At 57.9% G+C, this 12,373-nt stretch overlaps 1 protein-coding gene across 1 annotated transcript in view; it reads left to right on the top strand.

The window, feature by feature from the left end:
• The window catches only part of MOB2 (MOB kinase activator 2), a 16,951-nt gene that overhangs the window by 2,129 nt on the left and 2,449 nt on the right, over positions 1-12,373 (top strand). Inside the window, exons 2-3 of the mRNA XM_024749091.1 lie at positions 4,748-4,908; positions 5,625-5,718. Of these exons, the coding sequence (XP_024604859.1) occupies positions 4,748-4,908; positions 5,625-5,718 (255 nt within the window). The remainder of the gene's footprint in view (positions 1-4,747; positions 4,909-5,624; positions 5,719-12,373) is intronic.

Below are 12,373 nucleotides of genomic sequence, written 5' to 3'. Positions count from 1 at the left end.
CCACTGCATAGAACTTGGGGGCTTGGGAGGGTGGGCATCCCTGTTTGTGGGCTCCTCCTTTCTAAGACCACCTGTGGCACCGCCCAGTGTTCCATGGGACCTTCCCGGCATCTGTGTTTTACTGAGTCCACATTCACACATCTGCAGGAGCCTCATAACCCCACTCCCCCACCCCAGACCTTCGACCCCCTCTGTCCCGCAAGGCTGACTCCAGGCCGCCCCACCTCCAGGCTTGCCCACCCTCCTTCAGGCCTCCAGGCTCCCTTGACTTCCTGCAGGTGCCCCTGCCGAATCTGCCCTGCATCCCCTCCTGGTGAGAACCTTGGCCGCTCTGGCATCTGTGCCAGCACTGGGGAGCACTGGCTGGGGGGGCTGGGGGGAGGACAGCGGTGTGGGCGGGCCTGAGGAGAGAGGGGAGCCTCCCCCACCTGCCGGTCTCGTCCGCTGATCCAGTGTCGCCTCACTGGCTGCAGCCAAGCCGGCTCTGTGCCTGGAGCCCACCGGCCCCTTGCCCGGCACTAATGATGCCGGCAGGATTCATTGTTTGTAAAACCCGGAAGCTGCTTGCTACTCCCTGGAGGGCAGGCCTGTGCCAACCAAGGCGTCCTTGTGGTGGCCCCCAGGGGTGGCCGTGCCTGGGGTCTGGAGTCTGGGCCAGCCGAGATGCCTTTGGATGGAGACAGTGAACTGAGCTCGAGGCGTGGGCCTTCGGCGTTCGGTGGGTTCCCTCGGCCGCCACCCACCCCAGCACTCGGGGCTGTGTGCAGGCGGGGCCCGCGGTACATCCACGTTCCTTGGGCTGGGCAGTCTCACCTGGTGGGCTGGGCTGCATGGCCGCCGTCTGTGTCTGTTCTCACCTGGTGGGCTGGGCTGCATGGCCGCCGTCTGTGTCTGTGCCCAAGCCACACTGAGCCGAGGGGCCATCCCAGGGGACTGGGCGGAGTGACCTTGGGCGGGGTCGTGTAGACAGGAATCTGCCAGGCCAGGCACATTGGCGGAGGGACCCAGCTGGGTCCATGCCTCGGGTGTGGGGACCCTGCACCCCTCCCCCCCCTCGCAGTAAAGGCCTCAGGAGCAGGGGAGGCTGAGGGGTGAGGCTGTGTGGGCGTCCACTGGGGAGACCGTCAGAAGGTGTTTCCTGCGGAGCCGCGGCCCCTCCCAGGTGTTTGGCGTCGGCCAGGTGGGACTCGGCCTCGGAGCCCACAGTAAGACGGGGGTGGGGGGGGGGGTCTCTGCGTGTGCCCACAGCCGTATTCTTTCTCCCAGGAGGGCACGGTGGACCTTGGGTGGGCTGAGGCCTGGCGTCCACCCTCCTGCCCGCGGCCCAGGGGTTCCACAGTTGTCCCTCCACACCGGGGCCATGCCCAGCCTTCCCTTTCATGGATTTGTGGGAGCCCCAGCTGGTAAGGGGGTGCCTGGGCCTAGGCTGGACAGGGCCCGTTTAGGAGCCTGGTGCCTCTGGGCGGAGAGTCCTGTACTCTCTGCCGACACGGCCTCGGGGACCGAGGATGGGTGCCGCTGCTATGTCACACAGCAGCCTGTCCCACTTCCAAGGTCACCACGTGTCGTCTGAAACTCTGTGCTGTAAGGGGCCGAGCGTCTTGGCCAGGAGCCTTCACCTCTCTAGAAAGGACAGGACTTGGGGTGGTGGCACTCAGGTGTGGCAGGCCCTTCCACGTCCCCAGACTCGCCCCAGGCCGGCTTGTCACTCAGTCCTGCCACCACCTGGCCAATGGCCGTCGTCTCCTGGGGGAGGGTGTGAAGGAAGACTCGAGGACAGGGCAGAGAGGTCCGGGCCGGCCGACCTGGCAGGAGAGCCGTTCCCAGCCGTGCTGGGTCTGGGGGCCCCAGGCGAGCGCTGGGTGATGAGGCAGGGCCTGGGGGCCCCGGGGCGCTCCTGCCTGTTGGTTGTAGGAGGGCAGGTGCGGACGGAGGAGTGAGGCGGGGTGAGGAGGTGGAGGCCTCTGACCACACAGATCGTGGCCCAGAGCCCCCTACGCCTGTCGCACGGAGCAGAAACCCAGGTCCTCCTGGGGCTGCCTCCCCCGCCCCTCTGAGAACCAAACATGGAGGGTGCCCTCAGCCGGAGGGGCTCTCGGTCTCCCTGGAAGGGACGTGTGGGCACGAGGACACCACACCCTCAGCACAATGGCACCCCCGAGCAGGCCTGTGCCCGAGGCCCCATGACGCCCCTCCGTGACGGCCGCTTCCTGCTGCCGCTCTGCCCGTGGTCGCTCGTGTAAAGGCCACCTGGCCGCTGTTGCTGCCGTGTGTTCCCTGAGCGCGGGGCGAGGAGGCGGGTCTGGCAGTGGCTTCACAGCCCAGGCCCCCGCTCATCCCACCTTCACGTGTGGTGGCCGCAGCCTCCACACCCAGACACTGAGGCTCTGAGTAGGTGGCTGGCCCAGGCCAGGTGTGCACTGTGGCGGGGGACGGGCAGGTACACGCTTGGAGCACAGGCAAGGGGGTCGGTTAAGCCTGGCCGGGCTTATAGCTGGGAATCTGCCCAGTGGATGGACACTCAGGGGTGACCAGAGCAGAAGTTGGCTTGAGGTTGGAGGTGCATCCTGTGTGCTTGGGGCTGTGGACATGGGGACCTTCCAAGCGAGTGCAGGCTTTCTGACAGGTGGCGCGTGGCTCAGCAGCACAGACCCAGGGTCAGGAAAGCACCCCACCCACCCATCTCTGGGGAGCCCAGGGCGCCCTCAGCCCTTCTGGGGCCCTGTCCCCCTCTGTGTACACTGGGAGCGGCTGCAGGGCCCCCACAGCCCGTGCCCACACTTGTCCCCAGTGAACAGCCCCACCTGCCCGCCGTGGGGACCCCCAGAGTGCCCCCTGCTTGTGGTTGTGTTTGTGCGGTGTTCACACCCGCGCTCCAGCTCCAACCCACCCGGGCCCGTCCCCAGGACACTGTGGCCCCTGCCCAGCACTGGCCACTGCCGGCGCTGCACCCAGAGGCCAAGCACACATTGCCTTTTAAGGCAAAGATCTGCTGTGAGAAGCTGAAGGGAAAACATTTCCCTGGCATTCAGGGAGCATTTTTCCTTCCTGTTTCTCTTAAATAAACCACTAGCAACTTTTCAAAACAGAAGGGAAAAAACGGCAAGGTCAGGAGCTGCAGACCTTTCATCCCGTGTGACACCCCCCGCGCCGCCAAATGTGGGCCTCAGCAGGGCTGGCGGGGGTGGGAGGGACACAGAGCCCTTGGGACAGAGGACGACAGTGTCTAGTTTGCGCCCTGTGCGGGGCCGCAGTGTTTTCACCCAGACGCCGGAGGCAGCGACGGGAGCGCCTCTCCTTCTGCGGGCACTGGAGACCACGGGGGTTGCGTCCCTCCGGCCTGTGGCTGCCCTTTGGGGTGGGAGGCCGCACTGGGCTTTGTGCCGGCCCTCAGTCTCCCTCGATCATCCCTCCTTGAGAGTCTACAGCCGGAAGTGGCCTCTTCTGGTCAGTGAGACTCAGGACAGTTTGACTGGTTTGCAGTTTGTTTTCTGGAAATTGTGGTGTCTGCCACTAAAGATTTCAGTCATTCAAGTAAAAGAAGCAAGAGACTAATCCGTGCTCTTAGGGGTTTTTTCCTTCAGTTTTTCAACCCACGCCGGCCCAAGAACCCAGTCTTAACCCTGAAACGTCGTGGGCCTACAGGTGCAGGAGAGAGCAGCCTTGCTCCACACTGGCTGACGTGGGGCGGCAGCGCCTGGAAGGCAGCCCCTCGGCACACCACTCACTTCGCCCAGCTCGGGCTCCGGCCTGTGGCAGACACAGTGACTCGGGCTGGCGTCCCGGCCGCGGGCTCTGGGCCACTCTGGTGGGCAGTTTTCCTCCTTAGGGGATGTGCTATCTCCTTGGCCTGCCTGGGCCGCGCACACCGTGGCCCCGGCTCCTGCCTTGGGGGCAACTGGCGGGAGGCTGGTTCTGGGGCCGCCGCCTTCTCCGCCGAGGTGGGGCTGAGGCTCCCTCAGCCCCAAAGAGCTTTGGTTCACGGGTTAGGTCCTGACACTCGCTGTAGGAGAACAAAGACGTTGCAAAAATACGTATTCGTGCACGTAAAAATAGCCATAACAGGCCCATTCTGTGCTCTGTGACAGCATGTTTTTAGTGGAAAAGAACTGTTTTCCTGACCAAGAAAGATTTGGTGAAAAGTGGCCATTTCATCAAATCTCTGTAACATCTGCTCACGCCTACTCCTGTCTCTGCCTGGAACCTGCACCGTGCACTACTTGGGAGAGAGCGCAGGCCAGCGGGCAGGTGTCAGGCGGGTGAGCCATGAGCTCGTGATGACAGGAGGCCTCAGCGGGGTGGCCTGGGGCGTCGGCATACAGCGGGTGCTCGGTAAGGCCGGGCTGCTGGATCATCTGAGCAGCAGGACGCGTGGTGGGGCTGCACAGAGGCTCAGGGCCTGGCCGAGTGGTGCGCATCCCTGTGTCCCTGCAGCGGGACCCCAGGCCCAGGTGGGGGCCAAGAGGGGCTGCAGGGCCGCGGTGTCACGTGTGGCGGGTGAGCCGGCTGGTGTGGCCACCACCCCACACCCTTTGATGGGCCCGGAGCTCCCTGCCCGCCCTGGGTTCCAGGTTTGGGCCCCTGACGGTGGCAAGGGAGGGCACGGGCGCAGGGCAGCTTCCTCCCACGCCTGGGCCCACAGGAGCAGAAGCCCCCGAGGCGTCCCCCGGCATTGCTCGTCTCCCGGGCCGGCCCGCAGCCTCCACGCCTACATCTGCCGTGACCCCGCACTCCCTTGTCTCTGCAGGAAGTCCAAAGCCAAGCCCAACGGGAAGAAGCCCGTTGCCGAGGAGAAGAAGGTGTACCTGGAGCCGGAGTACACCAAGTCCAGGATCACCGACTTCGGGTTCAAGGAGCTGGTGGTGCTGCCCCGGGAGATCGACCTCAATGAGTGGCTGGCCAGCAACAGTACGTGGGGGCGGGCTGGCAGGGCCAGGAGGGCAGCCCCCCGTTTCCCACAGGACCCCCCGGAGCTGGTGCTCAGCACCCCCCCAAACCACCTGCGTCAGCTGGAAGCCGAGGCCCGGGGTGACCAGCCCTGCCGGGCACTCAGGGTCCCCTCAGATGCGGGGACTCAGTGCGGGTCCTGGTCGCACCGGGGGACAGGACACCAGGGCCAGGGGGGCACCGTGGGACAGGAGCATGGCTGCAAGGCCGGCAGTGCTGTGGTGGCGGGAAGGCCATGGCCTACGGAAAGGGTGGCGGACTCACCCCCGCCTGCCGGACAGGCTCAGGGTTCGTGCGATGCCCCGTGCAGGGCAAGGCGCCAGCTCTCCTCCCGAGAGCGGTAGGCTTTGTGGCCGTGAGCTGGTGCTGCCGCCTGCCTTAGCGGTGTCCCCGATCAGCTGGTGAGCATAGAGCAGGGTGTGGTCAAGGGGCTGGGCTGGAGGTTTGCTGCCCCAGGCTTCGGGCACCCTGCCCAGCTCAGCGCCGTCTGGCCCGTGCCGCCCCTCCCGAGGACGATGCTGTGCTGGGGCCTCGGTCTCTGCTCTGAGATAAGCGCCAGCTCCCACAGCAGGGGCCTGAGGAGAGGGGCTCTGGTCCCCCCGGGCCTGCAGGACGCTGCAGACGCAGAGTGGCGCCCCGGTGTGGTTTTCACGCCCGGCCTTTCTCTTCCCTTCCAGCCACGACGTTCTTCCACCATGTCAACCTCCAGTACAGCACCATCTCGGAGTTCTGCACGGGGGAGGCGTGCCAGACAATGGCCGTGTGCAACACGTGAGTCACTGCCTGGTGCGGCCCTGCCCCGGGGGCTCGGGCAGGCTGTGGCCGTGTCCCCGGCCGCTGCACTCTGCCTTCTCAGACCCCACGCTCGCGGCCTCCGCTCGAGGTCTCCCAGTGGCTCAGTGCCTGCCTCAGCAGGGTCCTCACCAGGCTGCCCCTCCTGTCCTCACGGGCCCAGGGCCTGGCAGGGCGACGGGAAGCAGAGCCCTGCAGAGGTTGGGACCCCGGTGGTGTGGGTCCCTCCGGGGCACAGGTGCTGGGAGCCAGCCAGGGGCTGACAGGATGCGTTCCTGGGGGCAAGGACCTTTCCCCAGGACGTGCCCGCTGGGCTTCCTGAGACAGCAGGGTGTGTTTCTCTGCTGTGGCTCCTGGCCCTACCGGCTGATGGCTCTAACCCAGAGCTCCTGCTCTGTGTGGAGGCCGGCCCTACCGCACCCCACCCGCTGCTGGTCCATGGGGCTGGGACGCCTTGGCACCTTCCCGTGAGGTGACGTCCTGCCGGCCTGGTGCAGGCTGTTCTCTTCTGGAAGCACGTGCCATTCGTTTCCTCAGGAAGCAGGCATCCCTGAGGGGCTCCAGGGTACCCCACTGCCTCTGTGGCAGCTCTTGGAGGCCACATGGATAGGAGAGCCACCACATGGCCCTGAGCTTGCCACCGGCCCAAGTAGCAGAAGCCACAGAAGAGGCCACAGGCAAGAGGCCAGGTCTGCAGGGGCTCATCCCGGGCGGGGTGTGGCTCGGGGGCACGGAAGCTCCTTTCTGACGTCTCCTCTGCAGGCCAGGGGCTGATAGGAGCACACGTGAGCAGCGGGCCTCCACTAGTGGGCACGTCAGTGCTGCCGTCCGGAGTTCACCCTGCCTGTAGGCTGCGGGCAGACCCAGCTCAGGCCCAGACATGTGGGCCCTCCTCTTGCTGAGAGCCCACCCAAAGCCTCAGCACAGGCAGAGGGTAGAGTTCCCCCGCCCTTCAGAGGGCACAAGTGCAGAAGACAGCTGCTCTTCACTCCTTACTCACCCGGTGAGACCCATTGATGGTATGCTCAGGTGTCACGTGTGTCCCCAGATAGCCACAGCCAGGCATGGCCCAGGGAGGATGGGGCAGTGTTGGGTGGGCAGTGCTGGGAGCAGGCTTGAGGTGAGCTTGGGGCAGGAGAAGAGCACGGGACAGAGTGGCCTCTGTAGAGCAGACATGGCCACAGCAGCTGGAAGCGGGCAAGGGCAGTGCTGCAGAGCCATGTGTGTGGCATCCTTGGAGGACGTTTGCCAGCTGTGTGCCTGTCCAGGCGGCATCACAGCTGGCCTACGGGCTGGCGAGTGGGGAAGCCGGGGCCCCTCCGTGGCACCACACGCCCTTCCAGTGTCGATGTGTTTGAGAAGAGGCTCCTTGAAGGAGCGTAGGATTTGGTGTCAGGCAGGAGGCGTGTGTCTAGGTGCTGGCTCTGCTGTGTGAAACCTGGAAATCTGGGGGTTTTGAGAATTCTGCTGTTCATTCTTTTCATCTGTAACCTACTCTGTAGGGTTTTTGTGGATTTATGTGAATTGATATGCATACAAATGCTTTCCTGGGAATCATTTGAGATCAAGGAGTGGAAACACATGAACTAGTTTAATAGGAAAAGGGAGGTCTGTCAGGGTCCACAGAGCCACTTGCTCTCCCGGGACCATCCAGTCCACCCGCCTGGCGTGGGGCCGAGGCCCTCTCCACCCTGCTGGTGCCTGAAGGACAGAAACCAAAGGGTAATGTTGGAGTCCCAAAAGAAGAGGAGAAGGGCCGTGCCGAAAACATATTTGAAGAGATATGGCTGAAAACTTACCACGTTTGGTCGAGACACAAGCCTGCAGATTCAGGAAGCTTAATGAACTCCAAGCAGGATAAACCGAGTGAATCCACCGCAAACACATAACCAAGCTGCTGAAGGGAACACACCTTAAGAGCATCAGGGCCAGCAGCACTGCACCTGTGGGGAGGTGGTGCCGGTGGCTGTGGCTCTCCTTCCCCCCGCTGGGGGCCAGGAGGGGGCTCCATGACATCGTTCAGGTGCTGAAAGGAAAGAGCGGCCCCCCGGGAGTTCCACGTAGTGCTCCTCAAGAGTGAAGGTAGAGTAGAGACCCTTCTCAGAGGAAGGGCGGCCAAGAGGGTCAACTCGCAGCCGGCAGAGCTGCGCAGGGAGCTCTTCACACAGGGAGGAAGTGGTGCTAGAAGGGAAGGCGGGACAGCAGGCTTCGCGGAGAGCAAGAGACGGGAGATGTGATGGGCCGCTCCGCTCTCCTTCAGCTCTTTAAAGCGTGTCTGGTGGGTGAGCAAAACCCATCACCCTGTCTGATGGGTCTTCAGCGTGTGTGGATGGGACACTGAGGCAGTAGTAGTGTCCTGGGGCAGGCAGAGAGCCCTGTGTGCTGGTTGGCTCTGTGATTCCACTTGTGGAGGTGATTCTTGGCTCCAGGTACAGCATGGAAAGGTCATATGCGTTTTATAATCCTTTGAGCAATCTCTTAAAAAAGTTACATAAGTGACATAGTCAAAATCATAATAGATAAATTAAAAGGAAATACTAAAAATAACGCAAAAGAAGGCAGGAAATATAAGGAGTGAAAACAAAAGGAACAAATAGTAAATGACGGTAAACTTAAATTCAGACAGATCAGTAATTACAGTGAATGTCAGTGGTGTGAACGTGCCAGTGACAAGACAGATCATAAGAATGGATTTCAGTGTACACAAGAAATACACTTTTTTTTTTTTTTGCCGTGCCACGTGGCATGTGGGATCTTAGTTCCCCGACCAGGGGTTCGAACCTGCGCCCTCTGCAGTGGAAGCGTGGAGCCTTAACCACTGGACCACCAGGGAAGGCCCAAGAAATTCACTTTAAATGCAATGACATTGGTAGGTTAAAAGTGAAAGAATGCGAAAATACATACCAACAAAGATACACCAAATCAGAAGAAAACTAAAGTGGCTATGTTAATACCAAAGTAAACTTCAGAGCAAAAAATAACTAGGGATAAAGAAGAAGATTGCGTTATTTACAAAAGAGTCAATTCATCAAGAAGTACTGACCTTCAATGTGTATGTACCAAACAACAGAGCTTTTACACAAAGCAAATGGACAGAACCAAAGGGAGAAACACACAAAATCACATTATGGTTGGAGATTTCAACATTCCTCTCTTGGTAGTAGACGGAACTAGTAGGCAGAAAGTCAGCAAGAATCTGGAACTAATAACACCATCAGCCAACTGGACTGAATTGACATTTACACAACACTCCACCCTCGGCAGTAAAACGCACATCCCTTTCAAGTGCTCTGGGATTATTCATCAAAATAGTGTAGATCATGTCCTGGCTCACAAAACAGACCTTAGCAAACTTTAAAGAATCAGAGTGACACAGAGCAAGTTTTCTGACCATAATTACATTAGAAATCAATAAGAGGACAAATCTCCAAACATTTAGAAATTAACATACTTTTAAATAGTCCATGGGTCAGAGGGGAAGTCTCAAGGGGAATTAGGAAATGTTTTAAACTGAACGCAAATGAGAACGCAACATATCTGAACTCGTGGAGTGCAGCTAAAGCAAGGGTTAGAGGAAAGTTTATAGGATTAAACCGCTTGTTTTAGAAGAAGATCTCAGTTCAATCTAAGCTTCCATATTAAGAACCTAGAAAAAAGAAGAGAAAAAAAAAAAAACCCTAAATTGAGCAGAAGGAAAGAAATGGTAAAATAAGAACAGAAATCACTGACGTTGATTTCTGCAAACAGTGGGAAAAGTTCATGAAACCGTAAGCTGACTCCTGAAAGGATTGGTGAGATTGAAGACCTTTAGTAACACCAACAAAGGTAAAGAGAGAAAAGGTCCAGATGATCCATATAAGGAATGGAAAGGGGAAATGATGATAAACCCAGGAGATAATGAAGAAACATCACAAAACTCTCTGCATACATTAAATTTGACAGTTTAGATTAAATGGACCAATTCCTTGGAAAGCACAAAATATCACAATTTACCCAAGATGGGTAATGCAGTAAGGCAAGAAAAAGAAATAACAGTCTTTAAAATTGGAGAAGAAGAAAATAAAACTGTATTCGCATACAACACGATTGTCTATGTAGGAAAAAAAAACCCCAAGGGTTCTAGCAAAAAGTCAAATGAATACACTTAGTAAGGTCAGCACACAAAAATCATAGTTTGTATACTGGCAGGGTACAATTGGAACACGAAATTGATAAGATTATATCATTTACAGTAGCTCCAAACACGATGAAATACTTAGGTACAGACTTAAGGAAACACGCACAGGATCTTTATGCTGGAAACTACAAAATGCTGATGAATGGAATCAAAGACTGGCGTAAATGGAGAGACGTACTGTGTTCATGGATGGGAAGACTCAACACACCAGAAGTGTAAATTCATTTATTGCAGTCTCAGTTAAGATCCTAGCAGTGTTTTCATTGATATAAACAAGCTGATTCTAAAATTTATATGGAATAGCAAAGTCACTGGAATAGCTACAATGATTTTTGAGAAAAGAACAGTCAAGTTGGAAGAGTCCCACCGCCTATTTTGAAGATTTACTATAAAACTGTGGTAATCAGGACAGCATGGTGGTGGTGAAGGAAGAGACACAGAGCTCAGTGCAACAGAATAGAGCCCAGAAATGGACCCCCACAAACATGGGCCCTTGATGTTTGACAGATACAAAAGGAATTCAGTGGAGAAAGGACAGACTTTTCAACCAGAGCTGTTGGAAAAACGAGTCATCTGCATGTCCTCTTCTGCCAGAATTAACTTGAAGTGAATTCTAGATATAAAACATGTAACTCGGGGCTTCCCTAGTGGCGCAGTGGTTGAGAATCTGTCTGCCAATGCAGGCGACACGGGTTCGGGCCCTGGTCTGGGAAGATCCCACATGCCACGGAGCGGCTGGCCCCGTGAGCCACAACTACTGAGCCTGCGCGTCTGGAGCTTGTGCTCCGCAGCGAGAGGCCACGACAGTGAGAGGCCCGCGCACCGCGATGAAGAGTGGCCCCTGCTCACTGCAACTAGAGAAAGCCCAAGCACAGAGACGAAGACCCAACACAGCCAAAAATAAATAAATAAATAAATTAAAAAAAAAAAAAAATCCGATGTGCCTGAAGACAGGAACAAGTGGGATGTCTTACCGGTTGTCATGTACACTGGTACAATAAATTATTTAAAAAAAACAAAACAAAACAAAAAAAAACATGTAACTTTTAGAAGAAAACACAGGAGGAAACCTTCGTGATAGTGTTAGGCGAAGAGTTCTTGGTCATTGACACGAGCCACAGTCCATAGGCGAGAAAGAATCCGTAAACTGGGCTTCATCAAAATTTAGAACTTTTGCTCTGAGAAAGACACTGTTAGGAGAAAGGGAAGACAGACTGCAGAATAGTCCCATATCCGAGAAAGGACTAGTGCACGGAATGGATAAAGAGCCCTCACAGCTCATCAGTAAGAAAATCTGGTCACAAGTGGACAAAGGACTTGGACAGGTCATGGAAGAGGACCCAAGCAGGGCAGGTGAGCACCTGCGAGGCTCTGCCTCGCGAGCAGGTGGAGAAATAGGAATTCAGACCACGCTGCAGGAGCGCCTGATAAAACGCGCCGGGTGCCGGCGAGGATGGGGGCGTCCCGGCAGGACAGCCGCTCCGAGAACGTGTCGACGGTTTCTCAGGCAACAAGGCGTTCACCTACCGTGGGCCCAGCTGTCCCACTCCTGGGCGTCCACCCTGGAGAAACGAGAACTAGTGCTCATACAAACACCTGCCTGGGAGGGTTTTAACAGCCTGACGCGTAATTGCCCCAAACGGGAGGCCACACACGTGTCCTTCGGCAGGTGAATGTCTGGACAGACTGGCGCGTCCACAAGGTGTCCATCTCGGTGGCATGGATCGCAGAGCCCGGCCCAGGACATCGTGTGGTGGTCCTGAGGACACGTCACTAGTGTGCTGGGCACTGACCAGAAGGCCGGGGGCCAGGGTGGGAGCTGTGCCCCGTTGTGGGTCCTCTATTTGGGTTAAAGTGCATAAGACTGCATGCCCAAACCAGTCAGCTTTACTGTGTGACAGTTCAAAAATAAAATGAGAACGAAGAAGAGGAACGTTGAAAGCAGAGTGTTCCAGCTGTCACGCAGGCGGGGCGACCACAGTGCCCCGAAGGGGCTGGTCTCTCCGGGCCTGACAACATGAAAACGTTTCCCGTTTTCTAGCTCCGGTGGTTTTTTCTGAGTGTGGCACCCGGGGCCAGTCGCATCCAGCACCAAGCAGGGTGGGGAATCGCTGGGGCCGGTGTCTGACCTCTGGCTGGGGCCCCTCCCAAGCTGGTCCGGGGACCCCAGGGGCTGTTGTGAGGAGAGGGACGATTCATTTGTCCTTCCGCTGAGCATGTCCTCAGATGGTGCCGATGTCCGGGCAGGGGAAGGACGGTCAGCAGGGCCACCCTGCGGTGGGGAGGGCTCTGCATCCCTGCTGGGGGCCGGCAGGGAGCTTGGCAAGCTTCTTGGGGCTTTGTCTGACCAGCTCGGGGGCCTGGTGGGGCAGCCTGGTCTCCCTGCGGGGCCGGCAGTGCCTAGGGGCAGCCTGGGAGCAGGCGTGGCAGGGAGGGCTCTGCTGAGGTGGCACTGCC

The sequence above is a fragment of the Neophocaena asiaeorientalis genome, unplaced genomic scaffold (assembly GCF_003031525.2).
Source record: "Neophocaena asiaeorientalis asiaeorientalis breed wild unplaced genomic scaffold, Neophocaena_asiaeorientalis_V1.1 scaffold43, whole genome shotgun sequence".
Classification (NCBI taxonomy): domain Eukaryota; kingdom Metazoa; phylum Chordata; class Mammalia; order Artiodactyla; family Phocoenidae; genus Neophocaena; species Neophocaena asiaeorientalis.
This window is presented reverse-complemented; position numbering and strand designations above follow the sequence as displayed.